The sequence below is a fragment of the Chiroxiphia lanceolata genome, chromosome 5 (genome assembly GCF_009829145.1).
Source record: "Chiroxiphia lanceolata isolate bChiLan1 chromosome 5, bChiLan1.pri, whole genome shotgun sequence".
Classification (NCBI taxonomy): domain Eukaryota; kingdom Metazoa; phylum Chordata; class Aves; order Passeriformes; family Pipridae; genus Chiroxiphia; species Chiroxiphia lanceolata.
Genome location: NC_045641.1, coordinates 1,027,061 through 1,049,632, shown reverse-complemented (window position 1 = coordinate 1,049,632; position 22,572 = coordinate 1,027,061). Strand labels below are relative to the sequence as shown.

The 22,572-nt window shown below is 60.8% G+C and overlaps 1 protein-coding gene across 5 annotated transcripts in view; it reads right to left on the bottom strand.

The window, feature by feature from the left end:
• Positions 1–14,837: 14,837 nt before the first annotated feature.
• Positions 14,838–22,572, bottom strand: part of NRF1 (nuclear respiratory factor 1) — a 59,812-nt gene continuing 52,077 nt past the window's right edge. For 4 of the 5 annotated variants that reach the window (XM_032687282.1, XM_032687284.1, XM_032687286.1 and 1 more), the window contains one exon: positions 14,838–15,217. In XM_032687282.1, coding sequence (XP_032543173.1) covers positions 15,054–15,217 — 164 coding nt within the window. In that variant the 3' untranslated portion in view covers positions 14,838–15,053. The remainder of the gene's footprint in view (positions 15,218–22,572) is intronic. The other variant, XM_032687283.1, reaches the window with a different exon arrangement.

Below are 22,572 nucleotides of genomic sequence, written 5' to 3'. Positions count from 1 at the left end.
GCGTTGCCTCCCTACTCGAGGACCATCCTGGGATCTCGAGGACCATCCCAGGGTCTTCAGGACCACTTCAGGTGTTTCCCTACTCGGCAGCTTTCCTGGGATCTTATTCCCAGGGTCTGGGGACCATCCCAGTCCCCTCTTTGCTTGGCAGCCATCCTGGGATCTCGGGGACCATCCCAGGTTTTGGGAACCACGGGAGGTGCCTCCACACTTTGGGACCACCCAGGCTCTGGGTCACCATCCAGAGGGTGTCCCACCTGGGATCATCTCAGGGTTTGGGAACCATCCTGAGGGGGACCACCCCAGACCCTCCTTTCTCAGCACAACCCCGGGATCCCACAGAGCAGCATCCCGATCCCATCCCGATCCCATCCCAATCCCATCCCAATCCCCACGATCCATTGCCCTCACCCCCACACTCACCCCTTCTTCCCATCCTCATCCCTCCTTCCCCACTCCCCCCATCTCTCCTGGGGGGGCTTCCCCCCCCCCGTCACCCCCTTGTGCTCCACCCAAAACCCCCCTTAAAAAAATCCGGGAAGCCCCGACCGGCTTCTCCCACTCTCCATCCCGGTTTCTCCCACTCTCCATCCCGGTTTCTCCCACTCTCCATCCCGGCTTCTCCCACCCTCCATCCCGGCGGCCGCGGCAACCCGATCCCGGTCCCAGCGGGCACCTGGCCCCAAACTGGTCGGGCTGGTTTGGAGCCCAGCGCCGCACACGCGCTCTGGGGCCGGGGGCGCTCGGTGACCCCCCTCCCAAATTTATATATTTCTATTCCAATCCGTGTTTTCCGCCCGGGCGGGGGCCTTGGGGGTGTTCGGGTGCGATTTGGGGGCGGGGGGTGGGATTTAATCTGGGGAAGAGACGGGATTTTGGGGGGGCGGGATGGGGGGGATGCAGCGGTGCCATCGCCTCGGCTGCAGGGCTGGGGCAAGGAGGGGACCCCTCCATCACCTCCGGGACCTCCCCCCGACCGCCGGGACCCCTCTGGCCCTCGGGGGACCCCTCCACCAGACTGGGACCCCTCAGCACCCCGGGGACCCCTCCATCGTCCTGGGGACACCTCCATTATCCTGGGGACCTCCCCCCATCACCCCCGGGGACCCCTCCATCACCCGGGGACCCCTCCATCACCTCCGGGACCCCCTCACCACCCCCGGGACCCCTCCGTCTCTCGGGGGACTCCTCCACCACCCTGGAGACCCCTCCATCATTCTGGGGACTCCCCATCACCCAAGGGACCCCCCCATCATCCCGGGGATCCCTCCATCACCTGGGGACCTCCCATCATTCTGGGGACCCCTCCATCATTCTGGAGACATGCCCCACCACCCTGGGGACCCCCCCCATCACCCTGGGGACCCCTCCATCATTCTGGGGACCCCCCACCACCACCCCGGGGACCCCTCCATTATCCTGGAGACCCCCCCATCACCCCGGGGACTCCTCCGTTATCCTGGAGACCCCCCATCACCCCGGGGACCCCCCCATCACCCCGGGGACCCCTCCATCACCCCGGGGACCCCTCCATCATTCTGGAGACCCCCCCATCACCCCGGGGACCCTTCCACCGCCCCGGGGACCACCACGGGCGCGACGCTCCCGGCCCGCATCCATCACCCGAGGGTCGCGCCCCCCCTCCCTCTCCGTCCCCCCGGGGCGGGCGGCGGCAGCTGCGCCTCTCGAGTTGCGCCGAGGGGGGGGTCGGGGGGGGCTCGGGATCGTTTTCATCCCCCCCCTACAACCCCCGGAGGGTGGGGGGGGCTCGGGGGGTGTTTCGGGAGCGGGAAACCGGATCGGCGCTGGATGGGGGGCGGCTCAGGTGCGCGGGGTCCGGTGTCCGACAGCCGGTGAGCGGCCCCGACGGCGGCCCCGGGGCGGGCCCGCGCCGCCTATAAAGGTGCCCCCCCAGGGGGAAGGAGCCGCCGGCCGCGGCTCGGCCCTGCCCGCGCTCTGCCCGCTCCCTGCCCGCCCGGACGAGCCGCCCCGAGGCCGCGGGGATGGGCGGGCACCGCCTCCCACCCGCCGAAGGATGGAGCGGGGGGGGTCTCTCCGCCTGTTTTGCAGCTTTAGGAGCCCCCCCGGCCCCGCGCTCCGCGCTGCGTAGGGGGGGTTCCACCATCATCTCCCCGGGGTGGGCGAGGGGTCCCGGGGAGGGGGGCACGGACCGCTGCGGGCGGCGGCGGGGCGGCCCCGGCGGTGCGGTGGGTGGGAGGGGGGGTGGCCCAAGGTGAGCCCGTCCCCCCCCCTCCCTCCCCGCCCCGGGCCCGGCTCCACCTTCCGGGGCACCTGGGCCAATTGGGAGCCGCAGGGGGGGTCCCCCGGCCGGGCTAAGGCCGCCGCCGCTGCCGCTCCCCGCCACTCGGGCGAGCGCCGGGGCGGCGGCCGGCGGCGGGGACCCCCCGGGGGGACGCGGGGTGGCAGGGGTGGGGGTCCCGTGTCCGTCTGTCCCCTCCCCAGCCCCGCGGTGACCCCCCCGTCGGGTCCCGGCTCGGCCGCCCGGAGCCGAGGCAGCGCCCGGAGCAGAGGTAAGTGCGGCCGGGGAGGGGGGTCGGCTCCGGTTGGGACCCCCCCGGGGCTCGGGGGACCCCCCCGTTTGAACCGGTCCGTTCCCCCCGGGGCCCCTCCCGGCAGGGTCCGGCCCCGGGGCGGGGTGTTTCCCCCTGTCGCCCCTTTTCCTCGACGGGGGGTCCCCCGAAACCCCTTCGGGCTGAGCCCTCCCCGCCTCACCCCCCCCTCCCGGCGCCCCCCACCCTTCTCGGGTCCCCCAAACCTCTGCCGTCGGGGGGGGGTCGCAGCGGTCTCGTCCCACCGGGGCGAAGGGATTGACAACGAAATCGGGGTCCGGCCCCACCGCCCGCGGCCGCCGCCGGCCCCCGGCCCGGTGGGGGGTTTTTGGGGTTCAGAGGTGCTCCCCCCCCCCCCCCCGGTGCGATTGTGGGGCCGCTTTGCAGCCCGGAGGCGGCTCCGGCGGCACCAAATAGCGCCAGTAACGAAAACCCGGCTGAAGAGACCCCTTGGCACGGGGGGGTCCTGCTTTGGGGGGGTGTCCGAGCCCCCCAACGCCGCGGTAAGAACCCCCCCGTCCGCCCCCCCCCACCCGGCGCCGCGGGGAGTTTGGGGACCCGCGGGGTCAGGAGTGTCCCCAGCCCTGCGTGGGGGCACCGACAGCTCGGTGGGGAGGGGCAGGGCGGGTCCCGCCCGGGCCGGGGGGTGCTGTGGGCGGAGAGGGGTCCCTGGGGGGGCCGTGGCCGCTGGCTGCGGCTCTGCGGCACAAACCCGCCCGGTCTGACCCCAAAACGGGGCTCCCGGCTGAGCGCGGGCGGCTCCTTCACTGTCACCGTCACTGTCACCGTCCTTGTCCTCGTCTCTGTCTCCATCCCCGTCCCCATCCCGAGCCCATCCTCGTCTCTGTCCCTGACCACGCTCCTGGCTCTGTTTCCATCTCTGTCGCCATCCCTGTTCCCCTTTCCATCCCCATCTCTGTCCCCGTCCCCAACTCTGTCTCCATCCCTGTCTTCCTTCTCCTTCTCCCTATTCCTGTCCCCATCCTCATCCTCATGTCCATCTCCACCCCATTCCCATCCCCACCTCTGTCCCCATCCCTCTGTCCTTCCCCTCCTGCCCATGTCCGCATCCTCATTCCCATCTGCATTTCCATCCTCATCCCATTCCCATCTCCTTCCCCTCCTGCCCTCATCCGCATCCTTATTCCCATTCCCATCCCATTCCCATCCCCATCTCCTTCCCCTCCTGCCCTTGTCTCTGTCCTCATCCCCATTCCCATTTCCCTCCCATTCCCATTCCCATTCCCACCTGGCTGTTCCCACCGACCAGGACCTACAACTGTGGGATTTGGGGTGTGAGGCACAGCTGGGCACCCGCCCCCCATGCCGGGGGTGACAGTGGCAGTGCCACCGCCCCGAGCCACCCCATCCCTGTCCCCCCCGTGGCTCCGAGCACCATCTTGGTGCCATTCCCGAGCATCCCTGGATGGCTCCGGCGCCTTCGGCATCGGCCACGACCTTCGGCCTCGCGGGGCCCCAAAATGTGTCCGGGGGGCCGGGAGCCCCCCGTGTGCCCACAGGGCGGGTCCGGGGCCTGGCGGGAGAAGCCTGTGGATGGTGGTGCAGGGGCAGCAGGAGCGGGGCCGGGGGGGGATCCCGGGGGGGGGCACATCCGCAATGCGGCAGCTCCCAACGTCACGGCTCCGCAGGGGCCGGCCCGCGGCCTGCCCTGCCGCAGTGCCCCGGGCTGGGGACACGGGGGACGCCGGGGGCACCCCGCGGCTGACAACCCCCCCCCCCCCCCGGGGGGCCAGTGGGAAGGGCCGGGACCGCCCGGCCGGAGCGGCGTTGTGGTCTCACCGCGGCCCCGAAGTCCGCGATGCCAAGGATGGCGCCGGGCTCGGCCATCGTCCCTGTGGCGTCCCCAGGGCCGGCGGGGCGGGGGTCCCCCCAGGTAGGACGGTGGTGGCCACGAGGCCCTCGGGGGGCTCCCTTCCTTTGGGGGGGGTCAGGGTGTTCCGGTGGGCGCTGCTGGTGGGGAGGTGGGCGTGGGTTGGGGACACGCGTCCGTCCCCTCCGGGTGTCACACCCGAGCCGGGGGCCCATGGCCCCGCCGCTCGTCCTGCGCCCCAACACTCGAGGCCGGGTGGGCTGGGGGGGGGTCCTGGCTGTGTCCTGGGGGGGGTCAGATCCTCTTCCCAGATCCGGGTAGCCCAGCTCATCCCGGCCCGCTCGGAGCGTTGGGGCCTCGGCTTTGCCCACACAAAGGACACTTTGTGCCTTCCTCCTCCTCCTCCTCCTCCTGCATGGTGCCGCTGGGACGAGGGCCGGGGCCGCCCCGGGGGGGGGTTTGAGGCGTCTGGGGGGGTCCTGCAGCCATCCCGGGGGTCCTCTCCCGCGGGGTGGGGCTGCACCGTCCCGGGGGATCCGCAGCTTTTGGGGGGTCTGTCCTTCCGGGGGATCCACAGCTTTTTGGGGGGTCCGTCCTTTGGGGGATCCGCAGCTTTTTGGGGGTCTGTCCTTTTGGGGGATCTGCAGCTTTTTGGGGGGGTCCGTCCTTTTGGGGGGGATCTGCAGCTTTTTGGGGGATCCGTCCTTATGGGGGATCTGCAGCGACGAGGAGGACGTGTGAGGTCTGGGGGGGTCACAGCCACCTGGGGGGGGCTTTGCCACCGTCCGTGGGGCTTGGAAGCTTTTTTGGGGGGTGGTCTGGAGCCATCCAGGGGTCTGGAAACCGTTTGGAAGGTCTGCATCCTCTGGAAGGATCCACATCTTTTTTTGGGGGGGGTTTCATCCTTTTGGGGGATCCGTATCTTTTGGGGAGGAGGGTTCATCCTTTTGGGGGGATCTGCAGCAGCGAAAGAGTGTTTCCCATTTTGAGGGGCTTTTGCAGCCACCTGGGGGGGGAGGTTGTGACATTTTGGGGGGGGGGGGTTGCAGCCATCCCGGGGGTCTCACCACCTTTTGGGGGGTTTGCACAGTTTTGGGGGGGTCTGAGGCCATCGAGAGGCTTTGTAAGATTTTGGGAGGATTCAGCCGTTCAGGGTGGGTGGGGAATTTTGAGGGGAGCTGCAGTAGTTTTTTGGGGGGGTGATTTAGGTCGTCAGGGAAGGTCACCACTTTTTTGGGGGGTTCTGTAACCACCCAGGGCGGTGGCAGCCTTTTGAGGGGTCGAAACGATCCAGAGGGGCTGCAGATTTTTTGGGGGAGGGCGGTTCTGCCACCTAGGGGAGAGGTTTGCAACATTTTTGGAGGTTGAAACATTTTTAGTGGCGTTGCAGGCACTTGGGATAGTTTGGAGTTAATTAGAAATTAGGTTTTCGGAGAGTATGGAACCATCCAGGGGCTTTGGAGCTGCTGGGGAGGGTCCTGGGATCATTTTGGGGGAGCTTAAAAACCACCTGTGGGGTTGCAGCATTTTGGGGGTCTTGGGGCCATTTTGGGGGCTTAAAGTCATCTGGTATTTGCAATCATTTTGGGGGTCTTGGACCGTTTTGGGGGGGCTTAAAACCATCTGTAGGGTTTGCATAATTTTGGGGTCTTTGACCGTTTTGGTGGGGCTTAAAACCATCTGTGGGGTTTGCAGCATTTGGGGGGTCTGAGGCCATTTTGGGGGGGTTTAAAAACCATCTGGGATTTGCAACATTTTGGGGGTCTTGGACCATTTTGGGAGCTTAAAACCTGGGGGGGGGTGGTTACAACATTTGGGGTTCTGGGACCCTTTTCAGGGGCTCAAAACCATCCGTGGGGTTCGTATCATTTGGGGGGGGGGGGGCTTAAAACCGTCCGTGGACCTCCAACATTTTGAGGAGGGGGTGTGACAGTTTTGGGGGGTTTACAGCCCTGGTTTTGGGGAGTTTACAGCCCTGTTTTGGGGAGTGGCAGACCCGGGGCCGGGCCACCCGCACGGGGCAGAGCCGGGGGGAAATCCCTTCCAGCACCGAATCCCCCCACCCCGATCCCTAAAAAACCCTCAGCCGAGCCGGTGAGCGGGTTTTCCCCCCTTCCTCCTCTCCAGAGGCGGCGGGACCGGGCGCTTCCCTTCCCCGGGGGGGGGGGCGAGGGGGCGTTTTGCCGATGGATAATCATCGATTCCCGTTTTTCCCTTCCCCGGCGGGGACGTTTTGGCCGATGGATAATCACCGATTCACCGGTTTTCCCAGGGTCTGGGGAGGTGGGATGGGGGCGGGAGGCAGGGAGATTGGAGCGTCGCTACTCCTGTCCTGTGTATGGCACTGGTAGAATTCACTGTGCAACGCCGCGGTCAGTGAATTACCATAGGGCCATAAACAGAGCAGAGACAGAGCCCGAGCCCCGCGGGGCCCGCCCGGCGCCGCCCCGGCCCCGTTTGGCACTAGCACATTTTGCTTTGGTCCGTAGCGTTGGAGCAATTATGGGTAGTGCCAAGATGGGAGGAGGCGGAGAGAGCAGCGCTGGGGGCGGCGGGGTGGGGGGGGTGAGGGGTGGGGGGGGGTGCGGGGAGGGGGAGGGCGGGCAGGGCGGGGACGGGGCGGTGGGAAGGGGGGAAACGCCCTGGGATTGCCCGGGAGGGGGGCGGAGGGGCGGCCGCGGGGGGGGTGTCCAGCGGATCCCATCCAGGGAGGGATGTCCGTGAGACCCACCCAGGAGGGATGTCCTTCAGACTCCATCCAGGGATATCCTTCAGAGCCCATCCAGGGAGGGATGTCCTTCAGAGCCCATCCAGGGAGGGATGTCCTTCAGAGCCCATCCAGGGAGGGATGTCCTTCAGATCCCATCCAGGGATATCCTTCAGAGCCCATCCAGGGAGGGATGCCCTTCAGAGCCCATCCAGGGAGGGATGTCCAGATCCCATCCAGGGATGTCCAGCAGATCCCATCCAGGGAGGGATGTCCCCCAGACTCCATCCAGGGAGGGATATCCATCAGATCTCATCCAGGGATGTCCTGCAGACCCCATCCAGGGAGGGATGTCCTTCAGATCCCATCCAGGGATGTCCCTCAGACTCCATCCAGGGAGGGATATCCATCAGATCTCATCCAGGGATGTCCCTCAGACCCCATCCATGGATGTCCTTCAGACCCCATTCAGGGATGTCCTTCAGATCTCATTCAAGGATGTCCTTCAGACCCCATCCAGGGATGTCCCTCAGACTCCATCCAGGGAGGGATATCCATCAGATCCCATCCAGGGATGTCCTTCAGATCCCATCTATGGATGGATGTCCATGAGACCCATCCACGGAGGAATATCCATCAGACCCCATCTATGGAGGGATGTCCATCAGATCCCATCCAGGGAGGGATGTCCTCAGACTCCATCCAGGGAGGGATTTCCATCAGACCCCATCCAGGGATGTCCCTCAGACCCCATCCAGGGAAGGATGTCCCTCAGATCTATGGAGGGATGTCCCTCAGACCCCACCCCTGGTGCCGCTGAGGGGGTGTCCATCCCAACGTGGTGTCCCCCCCAGCCCATGGGGACATCCCAGCCAGGCCACGTCCCCATGGATGGACTCCCCCCACACACTCCTTGTCCCCTCCCCTCCCGAGCATCCCCCGGGGATCAGGACCCACACAGGGGGGTTTCTGCCCGGGGGGGTGAAATGATATTTTCTTTTTTCCCCTGTTTTCCCCCCGTTCTTTGCAGCTCTCCAGGCCCGGTGGCGCAGCCTCGTGTCCCCCCTGTCCCCGAGCGGGGCCCGGCCCCGGGGCTGCCTTTGGCAATGGTAGAACTCACACTGGTGCAGTAGCAGGATCCGGTGGTTCTAGACTTGCCAACTACAGCCCCGGGGAACTGCCACGGACACGGGACCCCCCCCGGCCCCGGGGGACACCCCACACACCCCCAGCACCCCCCACCCCCGGCTGGGAGGGTCCCGCGTGGATTTGGGGGATGGATGGGGGGGGAATCTGTGCCCATGCGGGGCGGGGGGGACGCGATGCCCGGCCCGAGGAGGGGGGGTCTGACATCCCAGCGTGTCTCCAAGGAGCGGGATCAGGGACCTGCGGGATCCCGGTCATTGGAGCAGCCGGGCCACGTGTCCCCGCCTGACTCCGGCGCTCGGGGCTGATCCGGGCCCCGATCCGGGCAGGGCCGTGGGCGGGGATGGGATTAGGGAGCAGCTCCTGCCCCCAGCCCTGGATCCGGTCCCTGCTCCTGGATCCATCCCCTGCTCCTCGATCCATCCTCTGCTCCTGGATCCATCCCCTGCTCCTGGATCCATCCCCTGCTCCTGGATCCATCCCCTGCTCCTGGATCCATCCCCTGCTCCTGGATCCATCCCTGCCTCTGGATCCATCCCTGCCTCTGGATCCATCCCCTGCCTCTGGATCCATCCCCTGCCTCTGGATCCATCCCCTGCTCCTGGATCCATCCCCTGCTCCTGGATCCATCCCCTGCTCCTGGATCTGTCCCCTGCTCCTGGATCTGTCTCCTGCTCCTGGATCCATCCCCTGCTCCTGGATCCAGCCCTTGCTCCTGAATCCATTCCCTGCTCCTGAATCCATTCCCTGCTCCTGAATCCATCCCCTGCTCCTGGATCCATCCCCTGCTCCTGGATCCATCCCCTGCTCCTGGATCCATCCCCTGCTCCTGGATCCATCCCCTGCTCCTGGATCCATCCCCGGATCCAGACCCGACTCATCCCGGTGTTTGTGGGGAGGGCAGGACCGAGGCAGCCGAGGGAGGACGGAGCAGTGGCAGCTCCGTGTCCCCGCCCGTCCCCAGGAGCAGGGGCAGGGATGGTCCCGGCTTTTTGGGGGGCACAGGGAAGGGCAGGGGAAGGGGCTGCCGTGCCGGGGGCGGGGGGCTGTGCCCGCCCCGTCCCCCCTGGCGGCCCCCGGGCCGGGGTTGGGTCTGTCGGGTATCAGGGGCCGGGGTTGGGTCTGTCGGGTATGTAGGGCAGCGCGGGGCGATTACCAGCTAAAGCCGCGCAGATTGGATCAGCGGGATTAGGCTGCACGCTCGGCTCATCCTCCCGGGCTGGGGGTGGGGAGGGACCCACGGGGGTCCCGGGGCAGGCGGGGGCTGCGGGGGGCTCAGGCTGACCCTGTGTCTGTCCGTGTGTCCCTGTGTCTGTTCATCCATCCGGCTGCTCGCCCAAGGAGCAAAGGTCCGTCTGTCTGTTCCTCCAGACACACAGCCAGTGTGAGTCCAGCCATCCATCCCCCTCTGTCTGTCTGTCTGTCCAGCTGTGGAACCATCCAGGCACCCACCTGCCTATCCATCCATCATCCATCCATCCATCCATCCATCCATCCATCCATCCATCCATCCATCCATCCTTCCATCCATCCATCCATCCATCCATCCTTCCATCCTTCATCTATCCATCCATCCTTCTATCCTTCATCCATCCATCTGTCCTTCCATCCATCCATCCATCCATCCATCCATCCTTCCATCCTTCCTTCCATCCATCCATCCATCCATCCATCCGTCATCCATCCATCCATCCTTCCATCCTTCCTTCCATCCATCATCCATCCATCCATCCTTTGTCCATCCATCCTTCCATCCATCCTTCTGTCCATCCATCCATCCACCAACTCGTCTGTCCAGGCATCCAGACAATCCAGACATTGCTCCATCTGCCAGTCTGTGTGTCTGTCCACATCCATCCATCTGTCCATCCAGTCTTTCCATATAACTGTCCATCCATCTGTCCAGTCAGACGTTGATCCATCTACCAGTCAGTCTGTCCATCCATCCACATCCATCCATCCTCACATCCATCCATCTGTCCATCTGTCCATCTGTCCATCCAACCAGACAGTGATCCATCCACCAGTCCATCCATCCATCCATCCATCCATCCTCACATCCATCCATCCATCCATCCATCCACCCCTCCATCCGTCCATCCCCCCACCCATCCCTTGCCCCCTCTCCCTGTCCATCCCTCCCTCCCTGCCCCCAGTTCTGGGATTATTCCATGGGGTCCCTGCTGTGGGGGGAGCAGGGGTGGAGCCTCCTCCCCAAGCCCCACCCCAAACAGGCCACACCCACACCCAAACCCCACCCCCTCCCCAAAAGTCTCCACCCCCCCAACCACCCAAAAGTGGAGCCGGTGCCCACCGGGACCAACATTCCCAACATTCCTGCTGGGAAGCCCCCTGAGCCCCCCCTCCATCCTGCCCTTTCCCAGCAGCCCGGCTCATCCACCTGCATTTTTGGGTTCAAACCCTGCAGTTTTTGGACTCAAACCCTGCAGTTTTTGGGCTCAAACCCTGCAGTTTTGGGGCTCAAACCCTGCCGGTTTTGGGCTCAAACCGTGCAGTTTTGGGGCTCAAACTCTGCCATTTTTGGGCTCAAACCCTGCAGTTTTGGGGCTCAAACCCTGCAGTTTTTGGACTCAAACCCTGCAGTTTTTGGGCTCAAACCCTGCAGTTTTGGGGCTCAAACCCTGCAGTTTTTGGGGCTCAAACCCTGCAGTTTTTGGACTCGAACCATGCCATTTTTGGGCTCAAACCCTGCAGTTTTGGGACTCGAACCATGCCATTTTTGGGCTCAAACCCTGCAGTTTTGGGGCTCAAACTCTGCCATTTTTGGGCTCAAACCCTGCCATTTTGGGGCTCAAACCCTGCAGTTTTTGGGCTCAAACCCTGCCATTTTGGGGCTCAAACCCTGCAGTTTTTGGACTCAAACCGTGCAGTTTTGGGGCTCAGACCCCGCAATTTGCATCCCCATCGTGCAGTTCAGGGCAGAGCAGCGCCGGGATTTGGGGGGGGGGGTATGAGAGGAACAAACCCACCCGGGGACCCCAAAAAACCGCCCCGCAGTGCCCAGGCCGGGCGGAGGGAGCGGGTCCCGGCCCCTCCGGTCCATCCCGGTGGGAAGCGGAGGTCGTGGAGCTCCAGGAGCCGTCCCAGCGGGAGGCCCCGACCTGCTTATTAAGGCCGATTAAGGGAGATTAAACTGCCCGCAGCGTCTGCCGGGGCTGAGCCGCCTCCCCCGGCCCTGCTGCCGCAGCCAGCGCCCCTCGGGGGGGGTGCCCGGGGGTCCCGGACCCCAAATCACCTCCCCGCTGATGCAGGATCTTGGATATCCAGGCTTGGAGCTTGGATCTGCTCCCGGGGAGCATCCACGTTCCCCCTGTCCTCCCTTCCCTTCCTCTGCCCGTCCTTCCAGCCGTCCCTGCTCGCTCTTCTCACCCCCCCCCCCCCCCAGGCCACCAGAAGCTTCCACAGGATTCATTTCACACACACCCCCCCCCCCCCCCTCTGGAGCCAGGGATCGGCCATCCTGGCATTCCAATAAAGCTGCTGAAATCCATCCCTGCGCTTCCCGGCTCCTCCTTGGGTTCGCACCCCCCGAAAAACACACCCCGGGGGGGAGGGGGAGAAGTGGTGAAAATGAGGGAATTCCACCCCAAAATCCAGCTCAGCCCCTGGGTGGGACCACAGGGTGGTGGTGCAGGGATGCTCCAGCATTCCCAAGGTTTCCATCCGGCCCAGGGAGACGCGGGAAGAGGGAAGAGGAAGGAGAGAACCTGCACAAAGGAAGGATTAAACCCCAAAATCATCCCCGGGGGGGGGCTCAGCTCCTCCAGCCCCGAGGTGGGAGGGGATCGGGAATCAAACCCCAAAACACCCCCTGGACAGGGAGGGCGGGCTCGACATCCCCAAATTCCTCCCGAAACAGGAGAACTGGACACCCAAATAGACACATTTGTAACAATTTATTGAATGAGGCAATAATGACACCGGGAAAACAAGGGGGGGGGGTCCATGCTCTGCTATTTTCCTGGGTTTTGGTTTTTTTGTTGGTTTTTTTTTGGGGGGGTGGGGGTGGGGGGGGTAACCTGTGGGACTAAAAGAACCTCATTCCATCGCCAAAGAAAAAAAAAAAAACACGGACTTGGAAAAGCCACCGACATATCTTCACCACGAACCATAGAAAAATAATCATATTAAAAACCAAAATCGGCCAGAAAGTTGGAGAACCAGGACTTTTTTGTTTTCTGTGGAAAGATCTCCCTCCCCTGGAAAAGGACCCGAGAACTGCGTACAAAGAACGTTGGGAAGGGGAGGGTGGGAGAGAAGGGGGGGGTCTGAGTTGGTTTGTTGGGGTTTTTTTCCATATAAAACAAGTAAATACAAGAATCTCGAAAACTCCCTCGGAGTGAGACGGGGGGAAACTGGAACGGCCTCTTGGGAATGGGAATAAAAAACGCCCCGAAAAAAAACCCCAACCCCCGAATGAAATCCCGTGGGAACTGCTGGGGGTGGGGGCGGGATGGCGAGTAAAATTCCACACCCCTTTTCCAAAAAGAAATCCCCTCGAGGCTTTTTTTGAACCCTCCTGGGAAGGATTTTGGGGTTAAAAACCGTGCTGGGGGAGGCACGGGGAAGGATTGGGGGGTGTGGGTGCATTTGGGGTGCAGAGGGTCCCACAAACGAGGGGTTCCCAGAGGGAGGGTTCCCCAAAGAGGGTGTCCCCAAAAAGGAGATTCCCCAAAAAGGGGGTTCCCAAAGGGAGGGTCCCTAAAAGGGGGGGTTCCCCAAAGAGGGTGTCCCCAAAAAGGAGGGGCCCTAAAGGGAGGGCTCCCCAAAGGGGGGGGGTCCCAAAGGGAGGGTCCCTAAAAGGGGGAGGTGTCTCCAAACCCCAAAAGGGGAAGTTTCCCAAAGGGAGGGTTCCCCAAAAAGGAGGGGTTCCCAAAGGGAAGGTTCCCCAAAACCCAAAGGGAAGGGTCTCCAAACCCCAAAAAGGGGGTTCCCAAAGTGGGGGTTCCCCAAATCCCAAAGGGAAGGGTCTCCAAACCCCATAAAGGGGGTTCCCAAAGGGGGGGTTCCCCAAACCCCAAAGGGAAGGGTCTCCAAACCCCAAAAGGGGGGTTCTCAAAGGGAGGGTCCCTAAAAGGGGGGTTCCCCAAAGGGAAGAGTCTCCAAACCCCAAAAAGGGAGGGTTTCCCAAAGGGGGGGGTTTCCCCAAAACTCAAAGGGAAGGGTCTCCAAACCCCATAAAGGGGGTTCCCCAAAGGGGAGGGTTCCCCAAATCCCAAAGGGAAGGGTCTCCAAACCCCAAAAGGGGGGTTCTCAAAGGGAGGGTCCCTAAAAGGGGGGTTCCCCAAAGGGAAGAGTCTCCAAACCCCAAAAAGGGAAGGTTTCCCAAAGGGGGGATTCCCCAAACCCCAAAGGGAAGGGTCTCCAAACCCCAAAAAGGGAGGGTTTCCCAAAGGGGAGGGTTCCCCAAACCCCCGAGGGGTCTCCAAACCCCCAAAGGGGGTTCCCCAAACCCCAGAGGGAAGGCTCTGCACTCACATCTCCCCACTGCCCTCCAGCAAAGCTTTTCCCATGGGAATCACATCTCCAGGGCTGGGAAGGGGAGGCTGAGGGTCCTGGGAAGGGGGAGAGGAGGGAAGTGGGGAGGGAGGGGACGAGCCCGAGGCGGCTCTTTGGCGAGGAAGATCCTGGGGAACGTGGTGGGGCCGCGGCCGGAGCCCCTTTGTAGCCACGGGGAAAACCGGGAAAATAATAATAATAACAACGACAACGAGAACAACAATAATAATAATAATAATAAAGAAAAACCCAAAGGGGGCAGAAACGGCAGGTGCTGTCAGAGCAGAGAAGTGGGGACAGGTCTCCAGTGTGCACCAAGGGGGCTCCGGACCCTCCGGACCCTCCTGGAAGAGCATCATCCCTTCGGGAGGTGCCACCCCCCTGCAGTCACACGTGCATTTTGGTTTGGTTTCGGGTTTTTTTTGTGGGCTTTGTTTTTTTTTTTTTCCCCCAGGAGAGGAGTCTTTTCCGAACTTTCTTTCTTCTTTTTTTTTTTTTTTTCTTTTCCGGGTGGAGTTTTTTTTTTTTTTTTTGTCCTACAAAAGTCCCATGTTTAAAATCTTTCCCGTCCCCTAATTTTGCCCGAGGGTTTGTCCCGGTGCTCTCCCCGCCCCCGGCCTCATCCCTGCTCCATCGGGGAGGGGGTGGGTGGGTGGGGGAAGGGAAAAAAAAAAACCCGGGGCTAAAGGTTTTTCGCTTCGCTTTCGTTTTTCTTTCGAACCTCCTCGGAATCCCACGAAAGAAGTCACAATTTTGGCTTCTCGCTCCTCGAGCAGGCGCTAGAAAAAAAAAATGCACTTTTTTTTTTTTTTTTTACACCGACGTCCTCTGCCGGGATCTCAGGATTCATTCGGTTTTTTCTCCTTTTTTTTTCTTTTTTTTCCAGTATTATTTTTTCCTTTAAAAAAAAAAAAAAAAAACAAAAAACCCAAACGAACGAAAAAAAAATATTAAAAGACCGAAAAAAATAAAAGACCGAAAAAAATAAAAGACCGGAAAAAAAAAAATAAAAGGTCGACGAAACCTTTTTTTTTTTTTTGTTTGTTTTGTTTTTTTTTTCTCCTTTTTATGCTTCCAAAGCTTCGTGGGGGGGGGGGTGGGGAGAAGAGACTCCGAACAGCCACCTGATTGCATCTCTCTGGAGAGAGGAGTAAAAAAATCTTTGCCGAGAGTCGTAAAAGTAAAAGAGAGAGAGAGGCGAAGAGGGGGGGGAGGAGATAAATTCCTGCGGGTCCCGCTGCGGGCGGGTCGCTGGTCCGAGGCGACCACCTCCAGCGGGTCACTGGTCCAAGGTGACCACCTCCACCGCCTGCCCGTCCATGGTGACGGCCGTGTCCGCTATCCTCGTGGTCACCGGCGCCATCGCCACCTGCACGGGGCCGTTGCCCTGGGCCAGGCTGGTCACCACGGTCTGGTACATGCTCACCGGGATCTGCACGAGCCCTGCGGGGACACAAACCCACAGGGACAGGGTTGGGAAGGAGGGAGAGGCAGGAGGGATGGGGGGCAGGGTGGGGGGAGGATGCGGGGAGGGGGGAGCGGGGTTGTGATGCTCCCGGTGGGGGTTGGAGGGATCCCAGCTGGAGAGGGAACTCGGCGGAGTGAAGGTGTGGAGATGCTGGGGAGAGTCCAGAGGAGGGCACAGGGATGCTCCCAGGGCTGGAGCCCCTCTGCTCTGGAGCCAGGCTGGGAGAGCTGGGAATGTTCCCCTGGAGAAGAGAAGGCTCCAGGGAGAGCTGAGAGCCCCTTGCAGGGCCTAAAGGGGCTCCAGGAGAGCTGGAGAGGGACTGGGGACAGGGATGGAGGGACAGGACACAGGGAATGGCTTCCCAGTGCCAGAGGGCAGGGATAGATGGGATATTGGGAAGGAATTCCTGGCTGTGAGAGTGGACAGGCCCTGGAATGGATTTCCCAGAGAAGCTGTGGCTGCCCCTGGATCCCTGGAAGTGTCCAAGGCCAGGTTGGAGCAACCTGGGCTAGTGGGAGGTGTCCCTGCCCATGGCAGGGGTGGCACTGGATGGGCTTTAAGGTCCCTTCCAACCCAAACCATTCCATGATTCTGTGACCCCACGTGACTTCCATGTGGGATGGGATGGGGCTGGGGGGCAGCCCCGTGAGCTCAGCCCACACCCTGGGGCCATCCAGCTGCAGGGAGAGACAATGAGGATGAGGAGGAAAGAAATGAGGTTATTTTTGGAGGAGGAACCCAAACCAGGCGTGTTTGGGGACAGCACAGCAGGGACAGCACAGCCACTCCTGCCAGGCCAAGTTTCCTGGAGACAGGGATTGCTCCCTCGTGTTTCTCCCACACCCATGGCTGTGCCACCCCCAAGCCCACCAGTGAGCACCCACAGACAAGGAACACCCTTCCAAAACGCATTTTTCCACTTGGTTTCCCCAGAATCGGGACACGTGGGGTTGAGGAAGGGATGAACTTGGCTTCTCCCACCCCCTGCAACTCCATAGGTCATTCCAGCACCTCCCCACCAGTGGCACGTGGAAGGATCCCCGTGGATCAGACACCAGTCCTGCCCACCAGCTCCAGTGCAACCACTCCCAGGCACAATTCCCTTCCTCCAGCTCCCTCCCCACCCCAGCCGGGTCCTTCTCCCCTCACCCCAAGACAGGGAAAGGGCACAGTGGGAACAACCAGCCCTGGCCCAGCCAAACCTGCCCCTGGCACCAGCTCCAGGCACTCCCACATTTATAAACCATCTGGCACAGAACAGAGATAAAAGAAAGCCAGCCCCATCTCTCAGCCCTTCCCTGACCATGGATGAGTCCAGCAAAGCAGGAAACACCTTTTTCCCAAGGGAGGCTCGGCTGCAGGAAGGGATGAGGTGCCCCTGGGGTGAAGCTGGAGCTGGGAAAGCTCTGGAGCACAGAGGGAAGTCCCAGTGTGCCCCAGCCAAGGTGACAACAAAACAACGGGGCCCCTGAGGGTTATTTGTGAGGAGAGTGATGGAAAGAGGTGGAACAAAGAGCAAGGAGCTGGTGCAGCTCCCTGGAGCCAGGCAGGGGGTGGGAATGGCAAATCCCACAGGCTGGGAGGACAAACTTCATCCTCCTACCCCGCTGTTACCCCTGTGCCCACCCCTGCCTTGGGGGGGTGGGAAAACGAGGCAATGTGGGCATTTCTGAAAATTTCCCCCTTTGCTGGGGGGAAAAAGCAGCTTTTTGGGGTCCCCACGAAGGCGGCAGCACAGGGCGGGCAGTGCCCCCTTGAACAGCGGGTCCTGAAAAAGCAGGAGCTTTTTTCCTTCTGGTGGAGCAGGAGCAGAGTCTGCCCTGCCAAGGGCACTTGCTGAGTGACTCGAGGTGGCCCAGCCTGGGCTGTGTCCTCGGATAACTCGGAGTGCAGACAGGAAAGCTTAGGAGCTAATCGTGCTGCCCAGGGGGGTGACCCCGGCCGGCCCAGCCCGTGCTGCTCCTCCAGCATCCCTGGGATATCACAGCGCTCCGTGGCTCGGAGGTTTTGGGGTCCCCAAGCCCCCCAGGGCTGCCCCAGGCCAGAAGGGTCACATCCACACCCAGCCCAACCAAGGAATTGCTTTCCTGGCGTGGTGGTCCAGCACTGGCCTCAGGAGAAGGTTCCAGGCTCCCGGGGCGCTTCCCGGTCCGTAGGAATTTTAGGGAACAAAACCCTGGAGGGAGAGCTCAGGCTGAGCCCTCCTGAAGCAAATCTCCCGGCAGAGCCCTCAGGAGAAGGCAGCACATCCCAGTTTAAGCAGGACCCAGGGATCTGGCCTGGGATGCACCCAAAATCCCCCCTCCAGAGCAACAAGCCAACCGAGCCCTCGGGGCTGGGAACCCGGAGGAGACGGACGGAGCTGCCCAGGGACACACGGACACCCCAGGGAGCAGAGTCACCATGGGGCCCACGGAGTACAGGCACTAAAGGCACCAAAGACACTAAAAACCCCTCCACTGAAACGTGTGGTGGCCACAGTATTGCCAAAAATGGGTGATGGGGAGACCTGAAGGATCCCAGAATATCCTGGGCTGGAAGGGTCCCACAAGGCCCTTTTTGGGAAAAGATGAATTAATTCAGGCAAGGTTTGGCTGAGGGTGGTCATGAGGCTGCCAAAAATGGGTGATGGTGAGACCTGAAGGATCACAGAATGACAGAATCTGCTGGGCTGGAAGGGACCCACAAGGACCAACCCAACTGAGCTTTTTTTTGGAAAGGTTGAACGAATTCAGCCAAGGTTTGGTTGAGGGTGGTCATGAGGCTGCCAAAAATGGGTGATGGTGAGACCTCAAGAATCACAAAATATGTTGAGTTGGAAGGGACCCACAAGGCCCAACCAAACTGAGTTGTTTTTTTTTGAAGGGATGTATTAATTCAGCCAAGGTTTGGTTGAGGGTGGTCATGAGGCTGCCAAAAATGGGTGAGACCTGAAGGATCACAGAATCACACACAGAATATTCTGAGGAGGGAAGGGACCCACAAGGCCCAACCCAACTGGGGTGTTTGGGTTTTTTTTGGAAAGGCTGAATTAGCTCAGACAAAGTTTGGCTGAGGGTGGCCACAGTGATGCCAAAAATGGGTGATGATGAGACCTCAAGAATCACAGAACATGTTGAGTTGGAAGGGATCTACAAGGCCCAACCAAACTGGCTTTTTTTTTTTTTTTTGGAAAAGTTGAATTAGCTCAGACAAAGTTTGCCTGAGGGTGGCCATGGGGCTGCCAAAAATGGATGATGGGGAGACCTCCAAGAATCACAGAATCACAGAGTATGTTGAGTTGGAAGGGACCCACAAGGCCCAACCCAACTGGGGTGTTTTTTTTGGAAAGGCTGAATTAATTCAGCCAAGGTTTGGCTGAGAGTGGCCATGGTGCTGCCAAAAATGGGTGATGGTGAGACCTGAAGGATCACAGAATCACAGAATATCCTGGGCTGGAAGGGCCCCACAAGGCCCAACCCAACTGGGTGTGTTTTTTGGGAAAGGATGAATGAATTCAGCCAGGGTTTGGTTGAGCACTGTCAAAAACGGGTGATGATGGTGAGACCTCAAAAATCACAGAATCACAGAATATTCTGAGCTGGAAGGGACCCACGAGGCCCAACCCAACTGAGTATTTTTTCTTTTTTGGGAAGGCTGATGAGCTCAGCCCAGGTTTGGCCACGTCTGGGAGCGCCCGGAAGAGCGGGGCAGCGTCCGTGAGAGACGGCGCCGCACAGATCCCTTTCTGCCAGGGATTAGAGCAAATCTCCTCAGCTCTGACGTAGCCACCTTCCTGCCAGGGGTGGGAAGAAGCCAAAGGAGGAGAGGGCTGGGAAGTCTGTGGGCATTAGGGCAGAGCTGATCGCCCTTGGGAGGGACACGATTAGAGCGCCGAGATGCCGTAATCAGGTCTGGGATTGGCCCCGCGCTGCATCTGCTCAGACCTGCGCCCTGATTAGCCCTAATCTAGCTGGCATATGTCAATCCAAAGCGTGGATTTCAGACCCTTTCAATTGTATTAAAAGCAGGAAATCCATTAGACACAAAAGTCCCGAGCCTTTGGGAAGCGCTGGGTCCGTGACGGGAGCGCTGCGAGGGACGGGCGGGGAACGGGGATCCTGTGGGATCCCAGGGACAGCTCACACCTCCTGCCTGGGGAGGGACACCAGCACAGCTGAGGGATCACACCCTGAGCTGTGGCCATGGGCTCGTGGAAGAGGCAGCCAGGCTGTGCTTGGCTTCCCATCTGTGGGAATGGCCAAAAACCCCCTCTGGAAGGAGCCTGGGAACCTCTGTCCCCCTGTGGATCAGCCATTCCCAGCCAACAGCTCCCATCCACCCTCAGCAGGGATGAGGAGCATCCAGCTCTGGATGGGAGCAAGCCCAACATCCAGAGGGGGAGTTGGGGCAGTGCCAGCACCGAGCCCCTGCCTCCCACTTCCCTGCCACATCCCAAAGAATTCCTCTGGGGGAGGATCAGCTTTGGCAAGACTTCTTTTGGGGGAGGATCAGGAAGCATGGCATGGGGGGAATGGGTCAGGACATGAGGGGCCAAGGGAGGAGAAGGGCCATGGGAGGTTTTCAGGGTTGAGATGGCACCACCAGTCAAAGGATCAGAGTGGATCAACTCCGAGATGGCCCCGGTCGGATTCCAGGTCAGGTGATACCAGTGGCTGCATTTCCCACAGGGAATGGGATGGGCCACAGGAGATGGTGAAAATCCTGCTGCCCCAGCAGGGAAGAGGTTACAGCTCATGGGAGAAGAAAGGTAAAGGTGAGGCCACAGGACTGAGAGGTGAAAAGTCACACCGTGGTTAAAAGAGAGGCCTGGCCTGGCACAGCCCATAATCCCTGTCCCGATCCCACACTGCAGGAACCCCTGGAACCACCACACGGGGTCAGAGGGTTGGGCAAGGGGGATGGTTCAGTGCCCAGGGAATTGGTGTCAAGGGCCAGAAGTGCCCTGGACACGCAGGGCTGTCGATGTTCCGGGAATTGGGATCGTCAGGGGCAGTTTGTGCCCGGCTCTAACCCCTCCTCACCCTTGGGATCAGAGCCAGGGCAGCACAGACAAGTCCCCAGCTGCTGTGCCCACTCCCAGTCCTCCCAGACATGGAATATTGTCCTGCTCAGGGACACCAGACAGCCTTGGTTGAGTCCACCCTTATCTCCTGTTCGGTGCCCGGTGGTTTAAAGTGGCTCAGGCCATGGAATCCTGGGAGGGGTTGGGTGGGAAGGGACCTTAAAGTCCATCCAGCTCCAACCCCAACACTGGACACTTCCAGGGATCCAGGGGCAGCCACGGCTGGTGCTGCTCCTGGAGATCCAGTGGCTCCAGAAGCACACCCAGCACCGAGGAGAGGCAGCATTCCCAACGGAATGGATGCCGAGGTGGGCACACCTCGGGCACCAAAGGGCTGACAGGGGTCTGCTCTGACCCTCTGCCACCCCTCCAGAGCCAGCAGGGAGAGATCTGAACTCTCTCAGCTCCTGTTGGAGCTCTGAAGGTCTCACAGTTCTCACACCAACGATGGGAAAGGCCAAAAAGAGTGGAATTTCCCGCTGGACTTCCTTGGCTGTTGGCACACAGCTCATCCAGGGGACTTTGTCTCCATCTCCTCGGCTCACACCGAGGGGAAACCAGCAGGAACTGTGCTCAGGAAGCGTTCCACAGCAGATATTCCTGCAGCTCCTCCCTCCCCTCCTCCAGAGGCACCAGCTGGAGGAATCCAGCTGGGATTCCCGCCCTCAGGAATGCCCCAGCACACAGCTCAGGAGATGCCATCCCATCCCCACCTACAATTCGGGAATTCTCGGGGACGGGAGGGTTTTAATGCCCAGAAACCAAGCACAGAAAGGAAAAAATAAATGAAAATCAAGCTGGAGGGCCCCCCCAAAATTCAACGTTTGCCCTCAGTGGGCAGCCCAAGGAAAGAGCTGCATTCCCATGTGTAAATACACCCAGGCTGCTGCAGGTGAGCAGGGAATAATTGTCTTTTCTGGGCGTCTTTTTCCAGTGGGACAGAGTAGGATGAGCTGGAGGGGCAGCAGGGAGAGCTGCACGAGGTGTTAGAGGTGGGAAGAACCCCAGCCAGCAGCTCAGTGTGAGGCCAGTGAAGCTCTGGAGCAAAGCTTCCATCACTGGGGGTCTTTTGGAACGAGGTTATTCCGAGGTTGGCTCAGGAAAGGGGCTGTCTGTGACTCAGCCGTGTCCTACGGAATCCTGGAGCAGAGACCATGCCTGCCCTCACCAGCTGCAGTGCTGGGCACCACCTGCAGTGTTCAAGAGGCCCCACAAACGTTGTTATGAAATCCACACCGTTGCTTTGAGCCCGACTCGCCAAGATTCCCAGGAATTATCACCTGGAGCACCTCCCTCCCGGGGGACTGACAACCACAGCAGCTACAACAAGGGCTCTCCAAATCATGTGTCACCCCAAAAAACCTCTCTGGCTGAAGAGAAGAAGAACCCACCAAACCAAAAGTGTCCCTTGAGACACAAGGTGCTGACAGGACACCACGGGTGGGATCTCACCCAGTGCAGAAATGAGGCATTCCAGGAATCCCACCACATTCTAGGAATCCTGCCACGCTCCGAGGGGGCAGGGGAAGCACAGGACACCCCTTAACACTTTGCCTGGGATAAGAGGAACCCCCACCTGCAAGAGCACCAAGGACTGACTCCAATCAGACAATTGGAAGGGTTTTCCCCCTCAGAAAATCCTGCCCCATCCCTGGAAGTGTCCAAGGCCAGGGCTTGGAGCAGCCTGGGACAGTGGAACTGGATGATCTTTGGTGCCTTCCGACCCAAACCACCCCGTGATTCGGTGACAAACCACAAAGAGCCTGTTTGAAGGGTTTTTTAAGCCCTTCAATGGAAGACCTGAGAACTTTCTGGGCACAGAGGTGTGGCAGCTCTGCCCCACAGACCCTCTGTGCCAACCCAGCTCAGAACACAAAGGGTTTTCCCTCCAGGTAATGGTTTGCAAAGAGCTGAAGTTCTGCAGGATCACCCCTCACCTGCCTCTTCAAGAGCTGCTCTGGTCAAAACCACAACAAAGAGCAACTTAACGAGGCCCCTGAGGCGACATCACAACCTTGACTCGTCCTTGGGACAGAAGGTGACCACGGGGGACAAGAGATGCAACATTTCCATCAGCAGAGATGCAGGAAGGACAATCCTGGAGCTGCCTTTCCCTCCCCGGCATCCACCACGTCCTCCCGGCCACATCCCAGTCCCTCAGCCTGGCCCTGCTCAATCCTGCAAACTCCCAGGAAAGGGGTGTGTGGGAAGGGAGGTGGAGCAGCACCCTGGGATCCCAAAGGTGGGTGAGCTCCCATGTCCTGC